The sequence below is a fragment of the Somniosus microcephalus genome, chromosome 11 (assembly GCF_052327205.1).
Source record: "Somniosus microcephalus isolate GS21.2 chromosome 11, FLI_Smic_1.0, whole genome shotgun sequence".
Lineage (NCBI taxonomy): Eukaryota > Metazoa > Chordata > Chondrichthyes > Squaliformes > Somniosidae > Somniosus > Somniosus microcephalus.
Genome location: NC_140997.1, coordinates 22,548,687 through 22,568,059, shown reverse-complemented (window position 1 = coordinate 22,568,059; position 19,373 = coordinate 22,548,687). Strand labels below are relative to the sequence as shown.

The 19,373-nt window shown below is 46.5% G+C and overlaps 1 protein-coding gene across 1 annotated transcript in view; it reads right to left on the bottom strand.

Moving 5' to 3' along the window:
* Positions 1-5,665: 5,665 nt before the first annotated feature.
* The window catches only part of LOC147110378 (putative uncharacterized protein MYH16), a 36,308-nt gene continuing 22,600 nt past the window's right edge, over positions 5,666-19,373 (bottom strand). The window contains exons 15-24 of the mRNA XM_086000324.1: positions 18,394-18,610; positions 16,027-16,163; positions 14,663-14,766; positions 12,688-12,880; positions 11,636-11,839; positions 10,952-11,077; positions 10,323-10,493; positions 9,546-9,746; positions 7,969-8,185; positions 5,666-6,004 (exon numbers count right to left, since the gene is read on the bottom strand). Of these exons, the coding sequence (XP_085856450.1) occupies positions 7,994-8,185; positions 9,546-9,746; positions 10,323-10,493; positions 10,952-11,077; positions 11,636-11,839; positions 12,688-12,880; positions 14,663-14,766; positions 16,027-16,163; positions 18,394-18,610 (1,545 nt within the window). The 3' untranslated portion in view covers positions 5,666-6,004; positions 7,969-7,993. The remainder of the gene's footprint in view (positions 6,005-7,968; positions 8,186-9,545; positions 9,747-10,322; positions 10,494-10,951; positions 11,078-11,635; positions 11,840-12,687; positions 12,881-14,662; positions 14,767-16,026; positions 16,164-18,393; positions 18,611-19,373) is intronic.

The window sequence follows — 19,373 nt, the reverse complement described above, 5'->3', positions numbered from 1 at the left end:
CCTCACCCCCGACTGTAAGCCCATCGCCACAAAGAGCAGGCGATACAATGCCGGGGACAGGGTTTTCATTAAAACCGAAGTGGAGCGGCTCCTGAAGGAGGGGTTATTGAGGGCAGCACCAGCCCCTGGCGAGCCCAGGTTGTGGTCGTTAAGACCGGCGAGAAGCAGCGCCTGGTCATCGACTACAGCCAGACAATAAACCGCTACACCCTGCTGGACGCTTACCCACTCCCCCGCATAGCTGATATGGTCAACCAGATCGCGCAGTACCGCGTCTTCTCGACCATTGACCTGAAATCAGCGTACCGCCAGCTCCCTATCCGCCCTGAGGACCGCCAGTATACTGCCTTTGAGGCAAACGGCCGCCTCTATCACTTCCTTAGGGTTCCCTTTGGCGTCACCAACGGGGTCTCCATCTTCCAAAGGGAGATGGACCGGATGGTCAATCAAAATGCATTGCAGGCCACTTTCCCATATCTGGACAATGTGACCATCTGCGGCCATGACTTGCAGGACCATGACGCAAACCTCGAAAAATTCCTCCGCACCGCCCAACTCCTGAACCTGACATATAACAAGGAGAAGTGCATATTCCGCACAACCCGCCTCGCCATCCTTGGCTGTGTTGTGGAACACGGAGTCATCGGTCCCGACCCCGACCGGATGCGTCCCCTTATGGAACTCCCACTGCCCCACTGCCTCAAGGCCCTGAAGAGGTGCCTAGGGTTTTTCTCCTATTACGCCCAGTGGGTCCCCTACTATGCGGACAGGGCCCGTCCGCTGATCAAGTCCACCTCCTTTCCTGTGACGGCAGAGGCCCGCTTAGCCTTCCACCGTATCAAGGAAGACATTGCCAAAGCCACCATGCACGCAGTGGACGAATCCATCCCCTTCCAGGTGGAAAGCGACGCGTCCGACTTTGCCCTGGCCGCTACCCTTAATCAGGCGGGGAGACCCGTGGCCTTCTTTTCACGAACCCTCCAGGGCCCGGAGACCAGACACTCCGCTGTTGAGAAGGAGGCCCAGGCTATTGTGGGGGCCGTGCGTCATTGGAGGCACTACCTGGCCGGAAAACGATTTACCCTGCTCACTGACCAGCGTTCAGTTGCTTTTATGTTTAACAACAAGCAGAGGGGCAAAATAAAAAACGACAAGATCTTGAGGTGGAGAATCGAACTTTCCACCTACAATTACGAGATCTTGTACCGGCCCGGGAAGCTCAATGAACCCCCGGATGCTCTATCGCGTGGCACCTGCGCCAGCGCGCAGATCGATAGACTGCGGGCCCTCCACAATGACCTCTGCCACCCGGGGGTCACCAGGTTCTTCCACTTCATCAAGGCCCGCAACCTGCCTTACTCCATTGAGGAGGTCAGGACCATGACCAGGAACTGCCAGGTCTGCGCTGAGTGCAAACCGTACTTTTATAGACCAGACAGGGCTCACCTGATAAAAGCCACTCGCCCCTTCGAGCGCCTGAGCATTGATTTTAAAGGGCCTCTCCCCTCCTCCGACCGCAATGTGTACTTCCTCAACATTATTGATGAGTACTCCCGTTTCCCGTTCACCATCCCCTGCCCGGACATGACCAGTGCCACGGTCATTAAATGTCTGAACGACCTCTTCACCCTGTTCGGTTTCCCCAGCTATATCCATAGCGACCGGGGCTCATCGTTTATGAGCGACGAACTCCGCCAGTACCTGCTCGCTAGGGGTATTGCCACAAGCAGGACCACCAGTTACAACCCCCGGGGGAACAGACAGGTGGAAAGAGAGAATGCGACAGTTTGGAAGGCCGCCCTGCTAGCCTTAAAGGCTAGGGGCCTTCCGACCTCCCGCTGGCAGGATGTGCTCCCCGATGCGCTCCACTCTATTCGGTCACTGCTCTGCACTGCCACTAACGCCACCCCTCATGAGAAAATGTTTGTCTTCCCAAGGAAGTGCACATCGGGGACATCGCTACCGCCATGGCTGACGTCCCCAGGGCCGGTCCTACTGAGAAGACACGTGAGGACCCATAAAACGGACCCCCTGGTCGAGAGGGTCGACCTCCTCCACGCCAACCCCCAGTATGCTTACATTGCGTACCCGGACGGGCGGGAGGACACAGTCTCCATACGAGACCTCGCACCCTCGGAGGCCGCAGTAACCCACTACCCACTACCACCCCCCCCCCACGATCCAATATCCAGCCCCAGCAGATGGCAGGCCTGGGCCCCGCGACCCGCTCGACACCTACGAGGACTACACACCAGTGCCCCAGCCTACGCGGGACTCGACGCCGGAAGCTTCACTACCCCTGCCGTCGCCACGTCGATCACAGCGGCAGACAAGACCTCCGGAGAGACTCCAATACACTAACTTTTAATACACTTCACCCCGCCGGACTCATTTTTAAACAAGGGGTGAATGTGGTAAACCACTGTTTGTATTCCACTGTGTACATGCCTGTACATGTCTCGGCTGACTCCTCCCACGAGTCCAGGTATAAAGGTGACTGTTCCACAGTCCCTCTGTATTCTGGACCGGTCGACCACTCGAGGCACACCTTCATTCTCTTGTTAATAAAAGCCTGTTAGTTACTCGCTTAATCTCAGTCTTTTGAGTTATTGATAGCGCATCAGGGGCGCTGCCAAATATCGCGGCCGGGGCGTCAGCGGGGCGCTGCGCACACCGATGACATCATCGGTAGCGGTGCAGCGCTAACGGTTAGCGCCACCACTAACGTCCCGCGGAATTTAGCAGGAGGCGTGGACAGTGCCGCGCCCGGGCGCCAGTTGGCTTGCGACCCACTTAGCGCCCTCTTAAGGCGCTAACGGGTGGCACAACCTACTGAATCTCTCCCCCTCAATCTGTATCCACTCTATCAAAACTTTTCATAATTTTAAAGAGCTCTATTAGGTCACCCCTCAACCTTCTCTTTTCAAAAGAAAAGAGACCCAGCCTGTTCATCCTTTCCTGATAGGTATACCTTCGCCTTTCTGGTATCATCCTTGTAAATCTTTTTTCTACCCTCTCCAGTGCCTCTATATCCTTTTTATAATATGGCGACCAGAACTGTACGCAGTACTCCAAGTGTGGTCTAAACAAGGTTCGATACAGGTTTAGCATAACTTCCCTACTTTTCAATTCAATCCCTCTCGAAATAAACCCTAGTGCTTGGTTTGCTTTTTTATGGCCTTGTTAACCCGTGTTGCTACTTTCAGTGATTTGTGTCTTTGTACTCTGAGATCCCTTTGTTCCTCTACCCCATTTAGATTCTTATTTTCCAAGTAATATGTGACCTCCCTATTTTTCTTACCAAAATGTAATGCCTCACATTTATCTGTGTTGAATTTCATTTGCCAATTATACGCCCATTCTTCAAGTTTATTAATGTCTTCTTGTAATTTGTTGCAGTCTTCCTCAGTATTGACTATCCCCCCCCGCAATTTGGTGACAATTGCAAATTTAGAAATTGTGTTTTTGATTCCAAAGTCTAAATTGTTAATGTAAATTGTGAACAGCAGTGGTCCCAGCACTGACCCTTGTGGAACACCACTGCCCACCTTCTGCCACTGTGAATCGCTCCCCTTTACCCCGACTCTCTGCTTTCTGAAGTGCAGTCATTGTTGTAATGTAGGAAACACAGCAGCCAATCTGAGCACAGCAAGCTCCCACAAACAGTATATTCTCCCAAATTATTTAAAAAGGGCACCCAGATGAAGGCTAGTTAGTATACTAAATGGAAGATGTTTTTCCCAAATAATAAATGATTGGTAAGCTTGTCTGGGTAATTGGAAAAACACCACTCACCCATTGTGTTGAACAACACTGTGATCTCTGTCTGCCTGTGAAGCAGGGAATATAGAGAGAGACACCGACACCGATAAATCTAGCTTTTTCAGCAAAGCAGCTACTTAGGCAGAAAGGGCCCAGGAAAGACAGGCTCAAAAAGTTCGAATGCAGAAGAGTTAGTCTATTTAAATCAAGCAAGACCATCCACTGAAGTGGAGAGCATAGCATGTTCATCATTTTTATATTGTTAGACAGAGATTAAAAACCCAATCTTCAAGGTCAATCAGTCAGGGTTGGTCTGCCAAGAGGTAGGCCTAGAAAAGTTAAAGAAAGAAAGACTTGTATTTATGTAGCGCCTTTCATGGCCACCAGACGTCTCAAAGCGCTTTACAGCCAATGAAGTACTTTTGGAGTGTAGTCACCATTGTAATGTGGGAAACGCGGCAGCCAATTTGCACACAGCAAGATCCCACAAACAGCAACGTGATAACAACCAGATAATCTGTTTTTTGTCATGTTGATTGAGGGATAAATATTGGCCAGGACACCGGGGATTGCAAGACTAATGCTGGCCAAGCTCATGTGCACCTTGGTCTGTTTCAAGGCTAGGCTGATCCAAGGAAGTATTACCCAGCCTGCTAACTCACAGCAAGGCAGTGTGGTTTTCTTATTTTTCGTATTCACAAAGAGGGTTTGAAGATGAGTGAAGTAAGCGTGTCCTTATTATAATTGTTACTTTGGATGTTCGTTTCCTGTCTGTAAACTACAGCACTTTAACAATTTGTATCTGACCTCGTTTCAATAAAGTGCTTTCAGTCTGTGATGCTAAAAGACTGGACAATGCACATGAGTGCTGTCAAAGTATTTAAATTGACTGATGGTGTATTTTCGGGTGAGATCAGCTGGTTGCCCTGTAAACTGGTGCAGCAGCAGATGCATGCATTGGCCCCCAGTGCTGCTTCACTGGGTCTGCATTATGGGCTGATGCATGTACACAGCATCTCATTGGGCTGTAATCTGTGGCCCCTACAGGCGCATACGAGGTGCGTACGCGCCCGTGAGGGCCGCGCAGGTTCCGGGTTTTTGCACGCGAAGCACATGCACGCAAACCCGGAACTTGCGATCTGTGAAGAATTTTCATGACAGATCCTCCACATCCCTGGGAAACGAGCATCCGCGGGCGGAGAGTTGAGCTATTTGCCCAACTTCTGCCCAGCGAATGCCCGTGAAATTCTTTTACCAGCAGAAGAGTTAAAAAAAAATCAATCATTTATACATTTAAAAAACCTGTGCAATAAGGTAAGTTTATCTTTAGCCCCTTTAAAACATTTAAAATTATTTTTCAAAAAAATACATTTTTGTTTTAAATATTTAATTAATGGCATTTTAATTAAGTTTAAATAGGTAATTTTCCTATTTTATTTATTTGATGTGTACATGTATTTTTTGGGGTATTCCCATTCATGCCTGTGGGGTTTCTGTACATACGGAATCCCCATAAGCATGAATGGGGATTCCCTTCTTTTATTGGTTGGGCCGGCCCACGTGATCCCAGGGGCGCTTGCGAACTGCCTGAGCCCCCTGGGATACGTGGGCCTCTACCCGCGGGTACCCGGAGAGGCCCGGGACCGCGAGCCCCCGTACCTCCCAGACCACCAGGTACGTGGGCATTTTAGCTGCGAATCAGTGGCGTTTCCCCCACCCTGTGAAGCCTCTGACCGCAAATTCAGAGCCGTTTTATTTTCCTACCAGGTTGATATTTTACCCAGTCATCAAAATGTCGGCAAGAGCAAGTTTCGAAGAATGATTTTAGTTTCTATGAATCGGAATCCCGTTGATCATTCCCGTTGAATGAACACAAAAACAATAAGTAACGACTACACAGAGCTCATGACTGAACTATACATTTACTCAGGTAATTGGGATGTATGGCCGGGTATTTACACAATCAGCCAGGTTATACAGAGAATTGCACACTCTATCCTTGACTTGAGATAGCAAACTTCCTTTCTAACTGTCAACATTACTGATGCAGATATTTGCCCACATCACACAGGATGGAACACAATGCAACTGTTCAAATTAACTCAACAAGTTAGTAAAAGAGAGCTCTTTCTTCACTTTTGACAATAAATATTTCAGCATCCTTTGAAAAGGCTGGAAGCTTTTTAGCAGACATCGTCTTCAACTGAATGACTGACAGCTGTCGTGGAAGACACGCATAACCCTGAAAGCGAATGAAACGTGTTTAAGTTTGATGGAAATCTCTTCAGCACAACATCCAGCTCTTTACATTTTAATCTTATATTTTGCAGTTCTTCTCTCATTTATGGGCCCTGAGCTTTGCGTAGCTTTGAGAGGAACACAGGAATTGCTAGACGACAAAAGACCTCGGTCCATCTAGTTCACTTTCTACCATCCTGGTAGTCGCATGATGCAACGATAATGGAGCTGCTGACTAATCACAGCGATCAATCTCTTTCAATTAGTCTTCAACAGACCCAGACATGATGCGAGGAAAACCCCAGTGGTGGAGAGCTTTAGGAACCAGGGGTTCAAAGTCACCAGTTCCTCCCCAAGCACTCTACACTTACCATTTAGCACGTCATGTTCTTCACCTAGGAGAATTTGCTGAAGGTCCTTCTTTGGCTTTTTTTTTTCTTATAATGTTTTGCCCTAGATTTAGTCCCCTGAAGGTGGCTGGGTATGGTTCCACAGGTACTTAGTGACCCATCAGGGGGAAACCTTTGAACAGTGACTGAAAGAAGGAGCTCAGATTCCACAGACCCATCACCCCCAGGGACACTGTGGGACTGCAACTCCCCAGTGCTGACTAGCTTGGCTCGCTCAGTACAGACAAGGGAGCCGATCTTCCTGGTGCTTATTGCTCAATGCTGCACTATGTAGAGCATTTCCCCACCGATCTATCTGGGCGTGTCTCCATGACCTCAACATCAATGCTACTACATGCTTAGCACCATCTGCAAGGCACAAGTAAGGAGTGTGATGGAATACTCTCCATTTGCCTGGATGAGTGCAGCTCCAACAACACTCAAGAAGCTTGACACCATCCAGGACAATGCAGCCCGCTTGATTGGCACCCCATCCACCACCTTAAACATTCACTCCCTCCACCACCGGTGCACCGTGGCTGCAGTGTGCACCATCTACAAGATGCACTGCAGCAACTTGCTAATGGCTTCTTTGGCAGCACCTCCCAAACTCGCGACCTCTTCCACATAGAAGGACAAGGGCAGCAGGCGCATGGGAACACCACCACCTCCAAGTTCCCCTCCAAGTCACACATCATCCTGATTTAGAAGTATATCGCTGATCCTTCATCGTCACTGGGTCAAAAATCCTGGAACTCCCTCCCTACCAGCGCTGTGGGTGTACCTTCACCACACGGACTGCAGCGGTTCAAGAAGGCGGCTCACCACCACCTTCTCAAGGGCAATTAGGGGTGGGCAATAAATGCTGGCCTTGCCAGTGATGCCCACATCCCTTAAAAACAAATTAAAATAAATAGTTATATGGGCTGAAATAACTCTCGTCTAACCCACCACCATGCTCACTGGATGAGTGCAGTGAGTCCCAAAGCTCTTTACAGCCAATGAAGTACTTTTTCAAGCATAGTCACCGCTGCAATGTGGGAAACGCGGCAGCCAATTTGCGCACAGCAAGCTCCCCCAAACAGCAATGAAATGTATGACCAGGTAATCTGTTTTATTGATGTTGATTGAGGAATAAATATTGGACAGGACACCGGGGAGAACGCCCCACCTCTTCCTCCAGATAATGGGATCTATTACGTTCACCCGAGAGGGCAGACGGGGCCTCGGTTTAACATCTCATCAGAAAGATGGAACCTCCGACAGTGCAGCGCTGGAGTGCCAACGTGCATTATGTGCTCAAGTTTCTTGAACCCGCGACCTTCTGACTCAGGGAGTGCTGCCAAATGAACCACGGCTGACGCCTAAGCCAGCAATTAAGGAAAGAAATGACAAGGTGAAACAGACATATAATTGGCGTCTGCTGGACCAAGCTGCAAAGGAGCTATCCTCACTGATACACAACTAGCCAGGAAAGGACACTGAAGCAAATAACTAATTAAAAAGTCATCAAGACAAGCCATTTTTTTGAACGTGTCTTTTAAATGTGGTTCGACACAATCACAAAAGTTGAAGTTACCGGCTGCAATAGAAAGAGCATCTGTCTACTCCTCCGCGGTGGATTTGGAAGACACCTGGATGACCTCGACGGAGCTGTAGCTTTTGCTCGCAGAAACCCGGTTCCTGGTGCGGAGTTTGTTCAGAGCACATTCTGCCATCCCGGCGCGCTCCTCTGCATCATCAAGCTCGTGCACAGTTTTCCTGTATTTTGCCAGGCTCTGGTTAGCCTGTTCCTCCTGTGAAATCAAAGAAAAAACTGTCAACTTTGCCTCATTATTTCGAAGGTTCGTCATCAAATGCGAGTAATACTATGGCCTTGAAATTCTGCTGGTGGGGTGGCGGGGTGGCGCGGTTCTGCTGGTTTCCCGCTGTAACTCCAGCGAGAGACTGGTGGAAACCCCAGGCAGATGGTGGAGACTTGGTGCGGCGCCTTTTTTCTGGAATTTCTTCACTGCCTTGTAAAGGGCGGAATTTCCGTCCTCAAACCCCATACAAGGTGAATGATGGCCAGTGCCAGGGATGCCCTCATTTCCTGCTTCAGAGGCTCATTTGAGACCCAGCTTTTCTGTGGCTGCTGGTAGGCCGAGGGAGTGGAGAGACGTACTGACTTCCACAAGGCCGGATGTGAGCCCCTCTAGTGGAGTCCAGGCCAGGGCAGTGGGCTCAACCTTTGTAGAATCAGCAAATTTAGAAATTAAAATGTGGGTGACGTAAGAAAACTACTAGGCACTTGGTCTAAGCGTTAAACAAAGCTTTAATCAACTGTTTTACAACATGGAGGTTTAGTTGCGTCCTTTACTAGTTCCTGTTAAGAATGTCCTGCGCAAGCTGGGCCTGTGCCCGAGTATTTATACTCTCCCTGGACAGCGCCACCTGTAGGCCGCTCAATATTATTTCATAAGTCTTTCTTTCATGAATGACTGATTCATGTCAGTGGGTACATTGGTTCCCTTTCTTAGGGGGCTGATAGGAACTTTGGCTGAGTCAATCTCTAACATGGTCAGCACTGGAGAACGCCGTTGGACACACACCCAGCATAGCTGCCCGGATCGTGACCCGAGAATTTTCAGTGATCTATAGTTACAGCAACCAAGAAAACAAGAAAACGGCACCATTATTTATAAAATACAATGTATTTGGAATTTCTGAGTGGCCGTTTCCAATCCAAAATATCTAATGAATCAAACAGCTTTCTGATTGGACAGTTCAAAATTCAGATTACTCAGGTAGTGTGCTCTGTATTATCAGATTAATCTGTTAAAAAGTATAATTGCATTGCCAGAAATACACGCACAGATATTGCCAACCATAACAACTGCATTTTTACAATACTTCTAATGTCCCAAGGTGCGTCACAGAAGCATAATTTTTAAAAAATGCATGCCGAGCCAAGGAAGGAGATGTTTAGGAGGGGTAATCAAAAAACTAGGGCAAAGAGGTGGGTTTTAAGGATAGCCTTGAAGGTAAAGAGGGAGTTGGAGAGGCAGAGGGGTATAGAGGGAGGAATTTCCCGAGCTAATCCATTTAGAATAATTGCTTTAGTTGATTTGTTTTTTTTAATACTGTTGCAAGGACAGTGTTGAGCAGATCACTTACAGACTCCTCAATCTGCCTCTTGTAGCTCTTCAGCTTGTTCTGCAGTTTCTCCACCAGTTCCTGCATGCGCTGGTTAGTCTTATGATCTTCGTCAGTCTGGAAGATCAGCTCCTTCAGGCGCCGCTCATTCTTACGCAGGTTCTTCACCGTTTCAACATGCCGTTTCTGCTCAATGTCCAATTCGGACTCCAGTTCCTTAATCTAAAGCACACCAAAGAAATACGGAATAAATATAATGTTTCTCACTCAACAGGAATAACGCTGGCTTTCTTGAGGATTGAGGACCAGTTGACCAGAAAGAAGAGAAAGAAAGGAAGAATTTTCATTTATATAGCACCCTTCACGACCTCAGGACATCCCAAATCTCTTTACAGCAATGTAGGAAACATTACAACCAGATAGCCATTTCTAAGGGCCAATAGGATCAAACGTTCCAACTAGCAGGTCAAATTTAATATTCTGGGATGCTTTCAATTTGATCAGAATCTTCTTTTACAAATACATATATTCTAATGAAGTAATAATTTAGGTTTGTCCCAGAAGTGTATTCATCTCAATTGAGTGCTAAAAGCAGATATTAACATGTAAAAATACACAATAAATACGAACTCTCTGTATTCCTATTAATATATTAATTAATGGGCCATGTGTTAATTTGGATCTTTTTCTTCTCTTTAACTTCTCAGTTTTGTAGTACAATGAAATAATAGGGTCTGAAGCTGAACCATTTTCTGTGGTAACTGGGCACACCAATCGCTATCCAATTGCTCTCCTCACCTTGGTCTCCAGTTTCAGGATGATGCGCCGACCACTCTTTAGGGCAAGTTGTTCAGATTCCTCCAGCTTAACCTGAAGATCCTTGATCTGAATCTCAAAGTTCTTCTTTATCTTCTCCAGGTGCATGCAATGTTCCTGTTCTTGGTGCAGCTCCTCAGCCATGCGGGCAGCCTGGTTAAACAAAAAAAAGAAGAAATTGAAGGAATTGTGAACGATCTATATTTTAAACATATCCTGTTAGAGCCAAACTATATCATCACCCGAGAGGTCTACTGCAATTTAGACTGACTCAACAGCAATCATTCTAAACAAACTCTCCAATTCTGGGTATCAGGAGCAAGAAAATGGTCATATGCACTCAATATTGTGGTCTTTTAAAACAACGGTATATCACACTCAATACTACTCAACATCACCATTACAAAATAACAGTAATAATGCAATGGGAAATGGTTTCCTTTTTAAGAAGATGTCTGATTCTCGGTTGGATGGAAATAAAAGTTGAATTTTGATTTACTTACAAATAAAATTGCCTCAGCACAATGAGACCATACGAACAACACACTCATATTTTCTCACAGTTAACAAGAACAGCTAAGTTGTGTAGTGATCCAAGACTGTCAACCTACATCACTCATGGCCTTCTTAGCATTCTCATCGGCAGAACGGAACTCATGGATCAATTCTTCATGCTCATTTGTGAGTGTCTGAAGATCCCCTTCTAGTTTACGTTTATACACCAACAAAGTGCTGTTCTAAAGGGGAAGAAAATAGAAAGTTTGAACAGACACTTAGTTTATTCCGTCCAGTTTGATTAGTTGACCACTTACAAAAAAAAGATTTTCCGCTCTGGTCAGATCTCTTCCGCCCGTTTTACCCACCCATTGCGCCCCACGCCCTCCCGCAATATATTACAACATTGCACAACGCTATTTCAGCACCATTGAGCCTTAACTACAATCTCAGAAGGTGCAACCATACCACATCAGAACGATGCTTACGAGTCGTAACTTGCAGACAACTTTGTCCTGCAGGTTTGTACTCTTTAGGAGCTATACTGAAACTGTTCAAACTCATTTCAGTTAGGACCCATGTAGGCAGAGTGGAGAGGAGTTTTGAAACCATCGTTTTGGTCTGAATTCAAAACCAGGTCCTCTACAAAGTTATTATGACAGTGAAACATCATCTTGAAAATGTCTTTGTTTTGCTTGCAGGTATTGGTGTGTGACTCCATTGCTTCCTCAAAATGTTGACACAATAATTTTATATTAGTTATCTTTAATAGTTTATGATTACTTGTCTCCTGTAGTTACCTGCACATTGAGTTCATTGTACCGTTCAGTGATTTCCACCAACTCCTGTTCTGTGAGCTTGCGAGATCGCTCGCTGGATTCCAGAGTGTTGCGGTGTTCCTCCAGTTCTGTCTGCAGAAGGCTAATGCGCCGTTCCGATAGATTGTACTGTTCGCGCAGTTCCTCGTGTCGGCGTGCATCCTCATCCATTTGTGCTTGTGTTTCCTGAGGGGGCAAGAGGATTAATTTTATTCTGTCAGCAGTGAGATTGTTGAACGTGCCAATGTATGCTCGCTGACCTACATTGACTCCAGGTCAGGTAACGCCTTGGCTTAAAAATGATTACCCTTGTTTTCAAATCCCTCCATGCCCTCGTCTCTCTCCATGTCTGTAACCTCCTGCAGCCTGACAACCCACCGAGATCTCTGCGCTCCTCCAATTCTGGCCTCTTGCGCATCCCCGATCATCTTCGCTCCACTAGTGGCGGCCCTGCCTTCAGCTGCCTCGGCCCTAAGCTCTGGAATTCCCTCTCTAAACATCTCTGCCTCCTTTAAGACACTCCTCACCTGTCCTAAATATCTCTTTATGTGGCTCGGTGTCAAATTTTGTTTGATAACGCTCCTGTGAAGTGCCTTGGGACGTTTTTACTACGTTAAAGGCGCTATATAAATGCAAATTGTTGTTGTTGTAAAGGCATTTCTAATCCTACCATAGTTAATAAGCCTTTATGGGTGTAGGTTTGTAATTATCTTATTCCAATTATCTCAGTCTTGCTCCATACCTCCTTAACATGAAACCACTAACTATTCTGGCAAGACAAGATTATAATTGTAGTGTATGTGCTTTAAGTCAGAACTACTTTTTACAGCTCCTGTATACTGTAGTACCGGCAGTAACCACACCGGTATATAAGCTGTGTGCATGCCTCTGTACCCCAGTCTAGAGATGACCCTCCTCCAGTAAAGACCTGTTATTTGTTTATGTACAGCATCCGTGTAATTATTTATCCACTGAACCACGGATCCAACAATAATAATATTGCAATGAAGCAAAAAGCTTCAACTCATCTCTACCTTGAGCTGCTGCTGGATTTTCTTTAGGGTCTTGACCAACTCCACGTTGTTTTTGTTTGCGTGTTCAAGTTGGATCTCCATCTCGTTCACGTCGGTCTCCATTTTCTTCTTCAGCCTGAGCGCCTCAGCGCGGCCCTTGGACTCGACCTCTAAGCTGGCCTGCAGTGATTCGATGGCACGCTGATGGTTCTTTCTGTAAATTCATAGGAAAAGGCAGCATTTGAAACCTTATCAGCAGTGATCAACAGTGGCGGAATGTCGTGTGGAGATGTCTGCACCCAACACCGTGCAACCTTCCCTGTTGAAAGAGAAAGGTGAGTGGTGTGGGTGTGCAGGAACAAAGTATTAAATGGATGCGATTAGATCAATAGTGGAAGGTTGCAGTGGTCCATAGAAAAATCGTTTTTGACAGCTAACAAACGTGCAAGTTCAAAAAGACAATGGGCTCAAATTTCCAAGCCCCGTGGAGGTGGGTTTGGAGGCGGGAGTGGGGGGAAAATTGCAGAATCGGGAGGCACGAACCCGTCCTGCCCCCAACCCGCCTCCATGCCCGTTTCCCAGGAGGCGGGTACCCAACCTGTGCTGGGAGCCACCTCCCCGAGGTGGGAAGGGGATTAGTGCCAATTAATTGCCTGTTAACAGGTAGTTAACAGGCAGTTTTTGGCCTAATCCCTATTTTTATTCCTGAAGTGTGGGCTACCCGACGGCTCCAAACCACGCCAAGTTAGCGAGGCGGACCATCGGGCTGAAGGGCTTGGAGGGTTCGAGATGTCCGGTGTTCAGGTGAGTGATGGGTGCATGTGTGTAGAGGTAAGTGTGTTTGGTGTGTGTAAAGTGTTTAAATAAGTTTTACTTACCTTTACTTATGAATGCAGGCTTCCTTCCTTCAGGTCTCAGGAGTCCCTCATCTCACCGGCACAGAAAGCAGAATGGCTGCGAGCTGTCAAAAGCTGCAGCATTCAGCTTTCTGTTCTGGAGAGATTTCTAACTGAGTCTGTGGAGAAGGACTCAAGTTAAAAGACAGATTGTCAGTGTTTGACAGCTTCACAGAGCTGTCAAATGCTGATTTTTCATCTGTCTAAAGCTCTTGACAGATGAAATGTCAATCGCTGACGTCACCAGTAACCGGGTGTCCCTTAATTGGCCTGCTGAGCCCGCTGGGTGGGCTTAACAAGGTCAATCAAGGGAAAATCGCATGGGTTGGCCACAAGTCGATGGAGGCGGGACTACAACCCAAAAAGTGGGAGTCCCGCCTCCATCACGTCCCCATTGACAAAATCCAGCCCATTCAGTACTTTAAAGGGTTCATCTGCATTGTTTCATTTCAGCAACGTGTGCCAGTGGCAAAGCACTTGCTCTGAGGGTTTTTTTTAATTTCAGTTCACTGCTGTTGCGACTATTTTACTTTGAACATTCATCTTTGTAAGGTTAGAGTGGTCCACACCGGACAGTTGTGAATCCCCCTCCCCCTGGACAAGTCGCTGGGTCCAAATACTTTGGAAAAGAAAAGAAAATGTATATGTTCCTTGCACTTATCATTTTACCCAACAACAACTTGTATTTATATAGCACTTTTAACATCGTAAAAAGTCCCACGGCGCTGCACAGGAGTATTTTAAGACAAAAAAATTGACACCGAGCCACATAACGATAAATTACGGCAGATGACCAAAAGCTTGGTCAAAGAGATAGATTTTAAGGAGCATCTTAAAGGAGGAAAGATAGGTAGAGAGGCGGACAGGTTTAGGCAGGGAATTCCAGAGCTTCGGGCCTAGGCAACAGAAGGCACGGCCACCAATGGTGGAGCGATTATAATCAGGGATCCTCAACCACTGAATAATGCTCAATAATTCCAATGGTTAAAATGACAAGTGCAGAGAATAATTCTTAAATTGTTGTAATAATCTAGCTTAAACCAAAATTAGGTGTACTTTTAAAAAGTGTAGAATTACAGTAATTTTATCACACTGCATACCTTGTGGTTTCAAATTCTTCTTCTTTCTCATGGATTCTCCTCTCGATGTCTGCCTTCACCTGTGCCAATTCCAGCTGAACGCGGATCACCTTGGCCTCCTCTGTCTATAGACAAAGACCAACCGAATCCAGTCAGTAAAGAAAAGAAAGTTCACCGGATGAAGTATAAAACAGCCACGACTTGCTCTTATACAGGACCTATAGCATAAGAAAAAGTCTCCAGGCACCTCACAAATTGAGGTAAGCAAGGATTCAGCCAGGAAGGGAGTGAATCGGAGGTGTGATCAACAACTTGGTCGAAAACTTTGGATTTTGAGGAAGGTGGAGACTTCCAGAGAGAAGGGCTGAGACGGATGAGGGCTCTTTCACCTGCGGTGGGTGAAGGAGTTTGGGATGCACACCAAGGCTAGAATCAGAGGAATGGTGTGTGATGTAGGGCTGGAAGTGATTGCATGACCTTGCTCATTCCTGGTGAGGCAGGAGGCCACCGTTTCCCAAATCTGACCTAAAAACTGACTGAGTTCTGGCATTACTGAATCAGCAAGATGCTGGGCTTTTGTCGTGCATGACATTTTACATTTGTAGCATTTTACCATTGCATTTTAGCTACTCAGTGTTATAAATCTCATCATCATGAAGAAACGACTCATGAAATAACACTGGACGGCCAGCTGGTGGCGCCGTCCAAGGAGTATAAATACTCGGGCGTGGCCCAGCTTGCCCAGTGACATTTTGTAAGACAGGAACTAGTGAAGTACAACTAGACCTCCATGTTTTGAAACAAGTTGATTAAAGCCTTGCTTTATACTCGAACCAAGTGCGTAGTGAGTTTTATTACGTCACTCAGTAACTGCAGTACAAGAGTCGGCAGTCAATTGATGTGACAACCTAGCTAAGGATGATAGTGTAGTTTGTCCAGATAGTCCTCTCACCCATAAACTGGCATGTAGCTGCATTTACAGTACAAGCATAGCATCAATTCAAAGCTGTGGGTGAGGGCCTGAAGTGACTCCCAAGCAAAGTGGAGTGAGACTCCCTCCACTTTGTTCTGATGTCAGGTCAAGGTCCGACTCTGGATTCAGTCTACATCTACACTATAACTGTAGTGTCAATACAAAGCAAAACCACTTGGCGTAAACACTATAGTTGCGTAAATGCAATCTTGCATGCTCTTGGCTCTAAAATGAGCCACAATGGCCACATGAGACATTAGCTTTTTCTAGCGCATGCTGTGGACAAACAAATGTTTTGGACAGTTCCCAAGCTTATATTACCGTGCTAATGCTTCCATGCAATACCATTTACATTTTTATTACAACTGAAACGTTAACTTTGAGTGACAGTCACTGTATCAGATTCCATTACCTCCAGTAAGCTTTCAGCCTCTTCCAGAGCCAGCTGAAGTTCATCCTTTTGAATTTCCAGCTTTTTCTTCAGTTTCAGCAGCTCGTGCACACTCTTTCCACCCTCAGTGAGCTGATCCACCAGTTCTTTAAGCTCCTCTGAAGGACCACAAGAAAATTGCACAGTGAAATCTGAGCCGAGTGATTATTCGCATCAAAAACTGCGACCAGGTAACTAAGGGAGAAGTCGTGCTTTGGGCAAATAATGTATCCCTTGTTTACTAGGCAAGGCATGCCACTTCCCCTATTTTCTGCCTTAAAGGGGTATGGAAAAGGGGCAAAAGCATGCGTCTTAAGTAGGCAGGTCTGTCAGAGAGCTGGCATAGGCGCAATGGGTCGAATGGTCACCTTCGGTGCTACGAAATGTTATGGGGTAGATTTTGACTTTGTGCGATAGTGTAAAATGGGTGATAGTGGGTTGGCAGCCCGTTTTACATCCCTCCCCCATTTTTATTCCCAGTGAAGTCAATGGAAATAAAGGTTCGCTCGCACACATTTAACTCTATTGCACAAAATCCAAATTACCCCATGACTCCATATGGTTCTATTGGGAGGTGGTGCAACTTAAGTTGTAGCATTGTGAACTTTCAGCACAGTCATGGGATCTCTTCACACAGTTCTCCCTCACAAGGTGAAATGTGGTAGATTTGAGGTTGCTACAATGAAGTGCCATGCAAAATAAATTATTCAAAGTGCCCTGGCTCCTTGCTGTAACACTTTCTAATAGACCATGACCTTTTGGTACAATATTGTTTGTGGTTCCCTCATTGACATAGCAGCCGCCTAAATCATTTCTGTAACTTACTGCACGACAGCATGGCTGGCAGAATGAAAATCTAGTAAAAATCAAAATCTTTAAATTAGTGTCACAGAGGAAGTTGAGAATTGAAGTGGCTACATTTCAGTCAGTTGTAATATCAGATTTATGTATCAGGTCCCACTGCTTTAGATAGTCAGTCAATGACAGCATTGAATCAAAAGTGTGAAAGCTGGTGGTAAGAATGGATTGAGGAATAAAAAGGCTTTAGCTGGTTTTTAACAATGAACTGAAGATTTACATTTTCAAATAAAGCGGACCAATGTGAAACATGTTGTTTATCTGTAATGTATATGGGAAATGTTTCTTCTGGATTCCACGTCTACATTTATACCACGACAAACCTGATAAACAAAGTGGACTGGCCATGTAAGCATGATCGTACGTGTGTGTCTCAGTGTGTGTGTGCCTGAGTGCATGTGTCTGAGTCTTTGGGTTGGATTTTACCAGCCCTGCGGAGGCGAGTTTGGAGGCGGGACTGCTGGCAAAATCAAAAAGAATGGGAGCGGGTCCCGAATGCGCTCCCAACCCGTCTCCAAACAATCTTCCCGGGAGTCGGGTCCCTGATTTGCGCAAGGACCCGACTCCTAGCGGCGGGAAGAGGATTATAGCCACTTAACTGCCTGTTAACAGGTAGTTAACAGGCAGTTAAGAGGCTTTTTCCCATTTTGAGACTTATGCTGCGGGCTTCCCGATGTCGGGGAACCCCGCCAGGGTAAATGAGGCGTGCTGTGGGTCTGTTGCAATGTTTGTGTATAGATAACAGCTACAGGAGTGGTGTGAAGGATTCAATGGGACACTGGTGAGTATCAGAGGTAAGATGTTGGGAAAGTCATGTTTAATGTGTTTAGATTTTTCTGTCGGTGGCAAACTTTGAAGTGTTTGTATGGCCTCACCTCATTGGGAGAAGTGACAAATCGCTTCTGAAACCTCACCTGCAGCTGCCATCTATTTTATCCTAAGGAGAGTCATTGGAGAGCCTGGGTGCAAGGGCTCACCTTTGTACAGCGATTGTCAGTGTTTGATAGCACCTCAATTCTGTCAAACACTGACAGATCATCCATCAAAAATAAATGCTACATGTCCCTTTAAGAAAACCGGCAGATGAAGTGTCATCAACTCACCAATCAGGGGAAAACAGCGTCCGTGTGTCGGACGTCGCTGGGGGCGGGACTAGAACCCGGAAGGCAGCAGTCCCGCCCCCAACTCGTCTCGGCAGATAAAATCCAGCCCTTTGTGTCTGAGTGTTTGTGTCTGAATGTGTGTGTCTGAGTTTAATTGTGTGTGTGTGTGTGTGTGTGCATGTGTCTGAGTGTGTGAGTGTAATCGAGTGTAATTGTGTGTGTGTGTGTGCCTACATCATGCCTATACAGAGGTAAGCTCTAACTGCAATGTGGTCCCGTTCGATTTGAGTTGAGTAGAAAGACTCCCTTTGATTGTTAAAGGGGATCAAAATATTCACCGGTCGTCCTCTGTAATGAAGAGGTTTGATGATGAATGACTGATTCCCACCTTGCAGATTCTTATTATCCTTCTTCACAACCTCAAGCTGTTCAATAACCTCTTCATAGACCGTCTTAAGCTTGAAGACTTCTGTCACATAGCTCCTGCACTCCTTCTGTGAGCTGTCAAGTTCGACCTGTAGTTCTTCGTATTTCTGCTGCCATTCTGACAGCATTTTGTCGAAGGAACGTTGCTTTTTGTCCAGAAGCGCTGCGGCGGCATTTGACTGAAAACAGACGGCACTTGTTACATTCCACACCGAAACAGCCCCAGAGAGACAGGGGCCTCTATTTCATTTAACTAGGCTTCAAAACTTCTTGGGGGTGCCTGTGAGTGTGACGAATGAAACATGAGGGGAATTACAACTGCCGGTGAGCATTCGGGTCAGTGAACCATGCATTGGACGTGGCACTTGGTCTTAGGGCTGCCAACCCTGGATGGACGGATTCTGGAGGTTTCGTCACATGACCTCCAAACCACACTTGCCCAGTCAAACAGCCTTTTTGTTTATCCTTCTCCAATATTTTTATAACTAATAAACGAAACTGAACAAAAAGGTGCAATTTTTTTTTTAATGCCCCAGGTTGCTCGCAGTGGTGTCCTGGAGATTAATCTTTCATTCCCTGGAGACTCTGGGCAATTCAGGAGGGTTGGCCACCCTACCTGGCCTGTGTTTGTACGGGTTGAGCCTCCAAAAATCCGGAGTTCCGGAATCCGGGATGTTCCAGAATCCGGACTCCGGGACGATTGGTGGCAGGGTCGTCCGGAATCCGTAAAATGTTCCGGAATCTGGACAACCCTGAGGGAGGCTTACCAAAAACCGGAAATAGCGCAACCTGGGCCCAGGCATTTCCGGACTTCGTCACATGTTTCTGATGTCTGAAGTCCGGTAATATCGCAACCTGGGCTCGGGCGTTTCTGGACTTCGGACATCAGAAACACGTTCCGAAGTCCGGAAAACCCCAAAAACCGGCTCGGCCTCGGTCCCG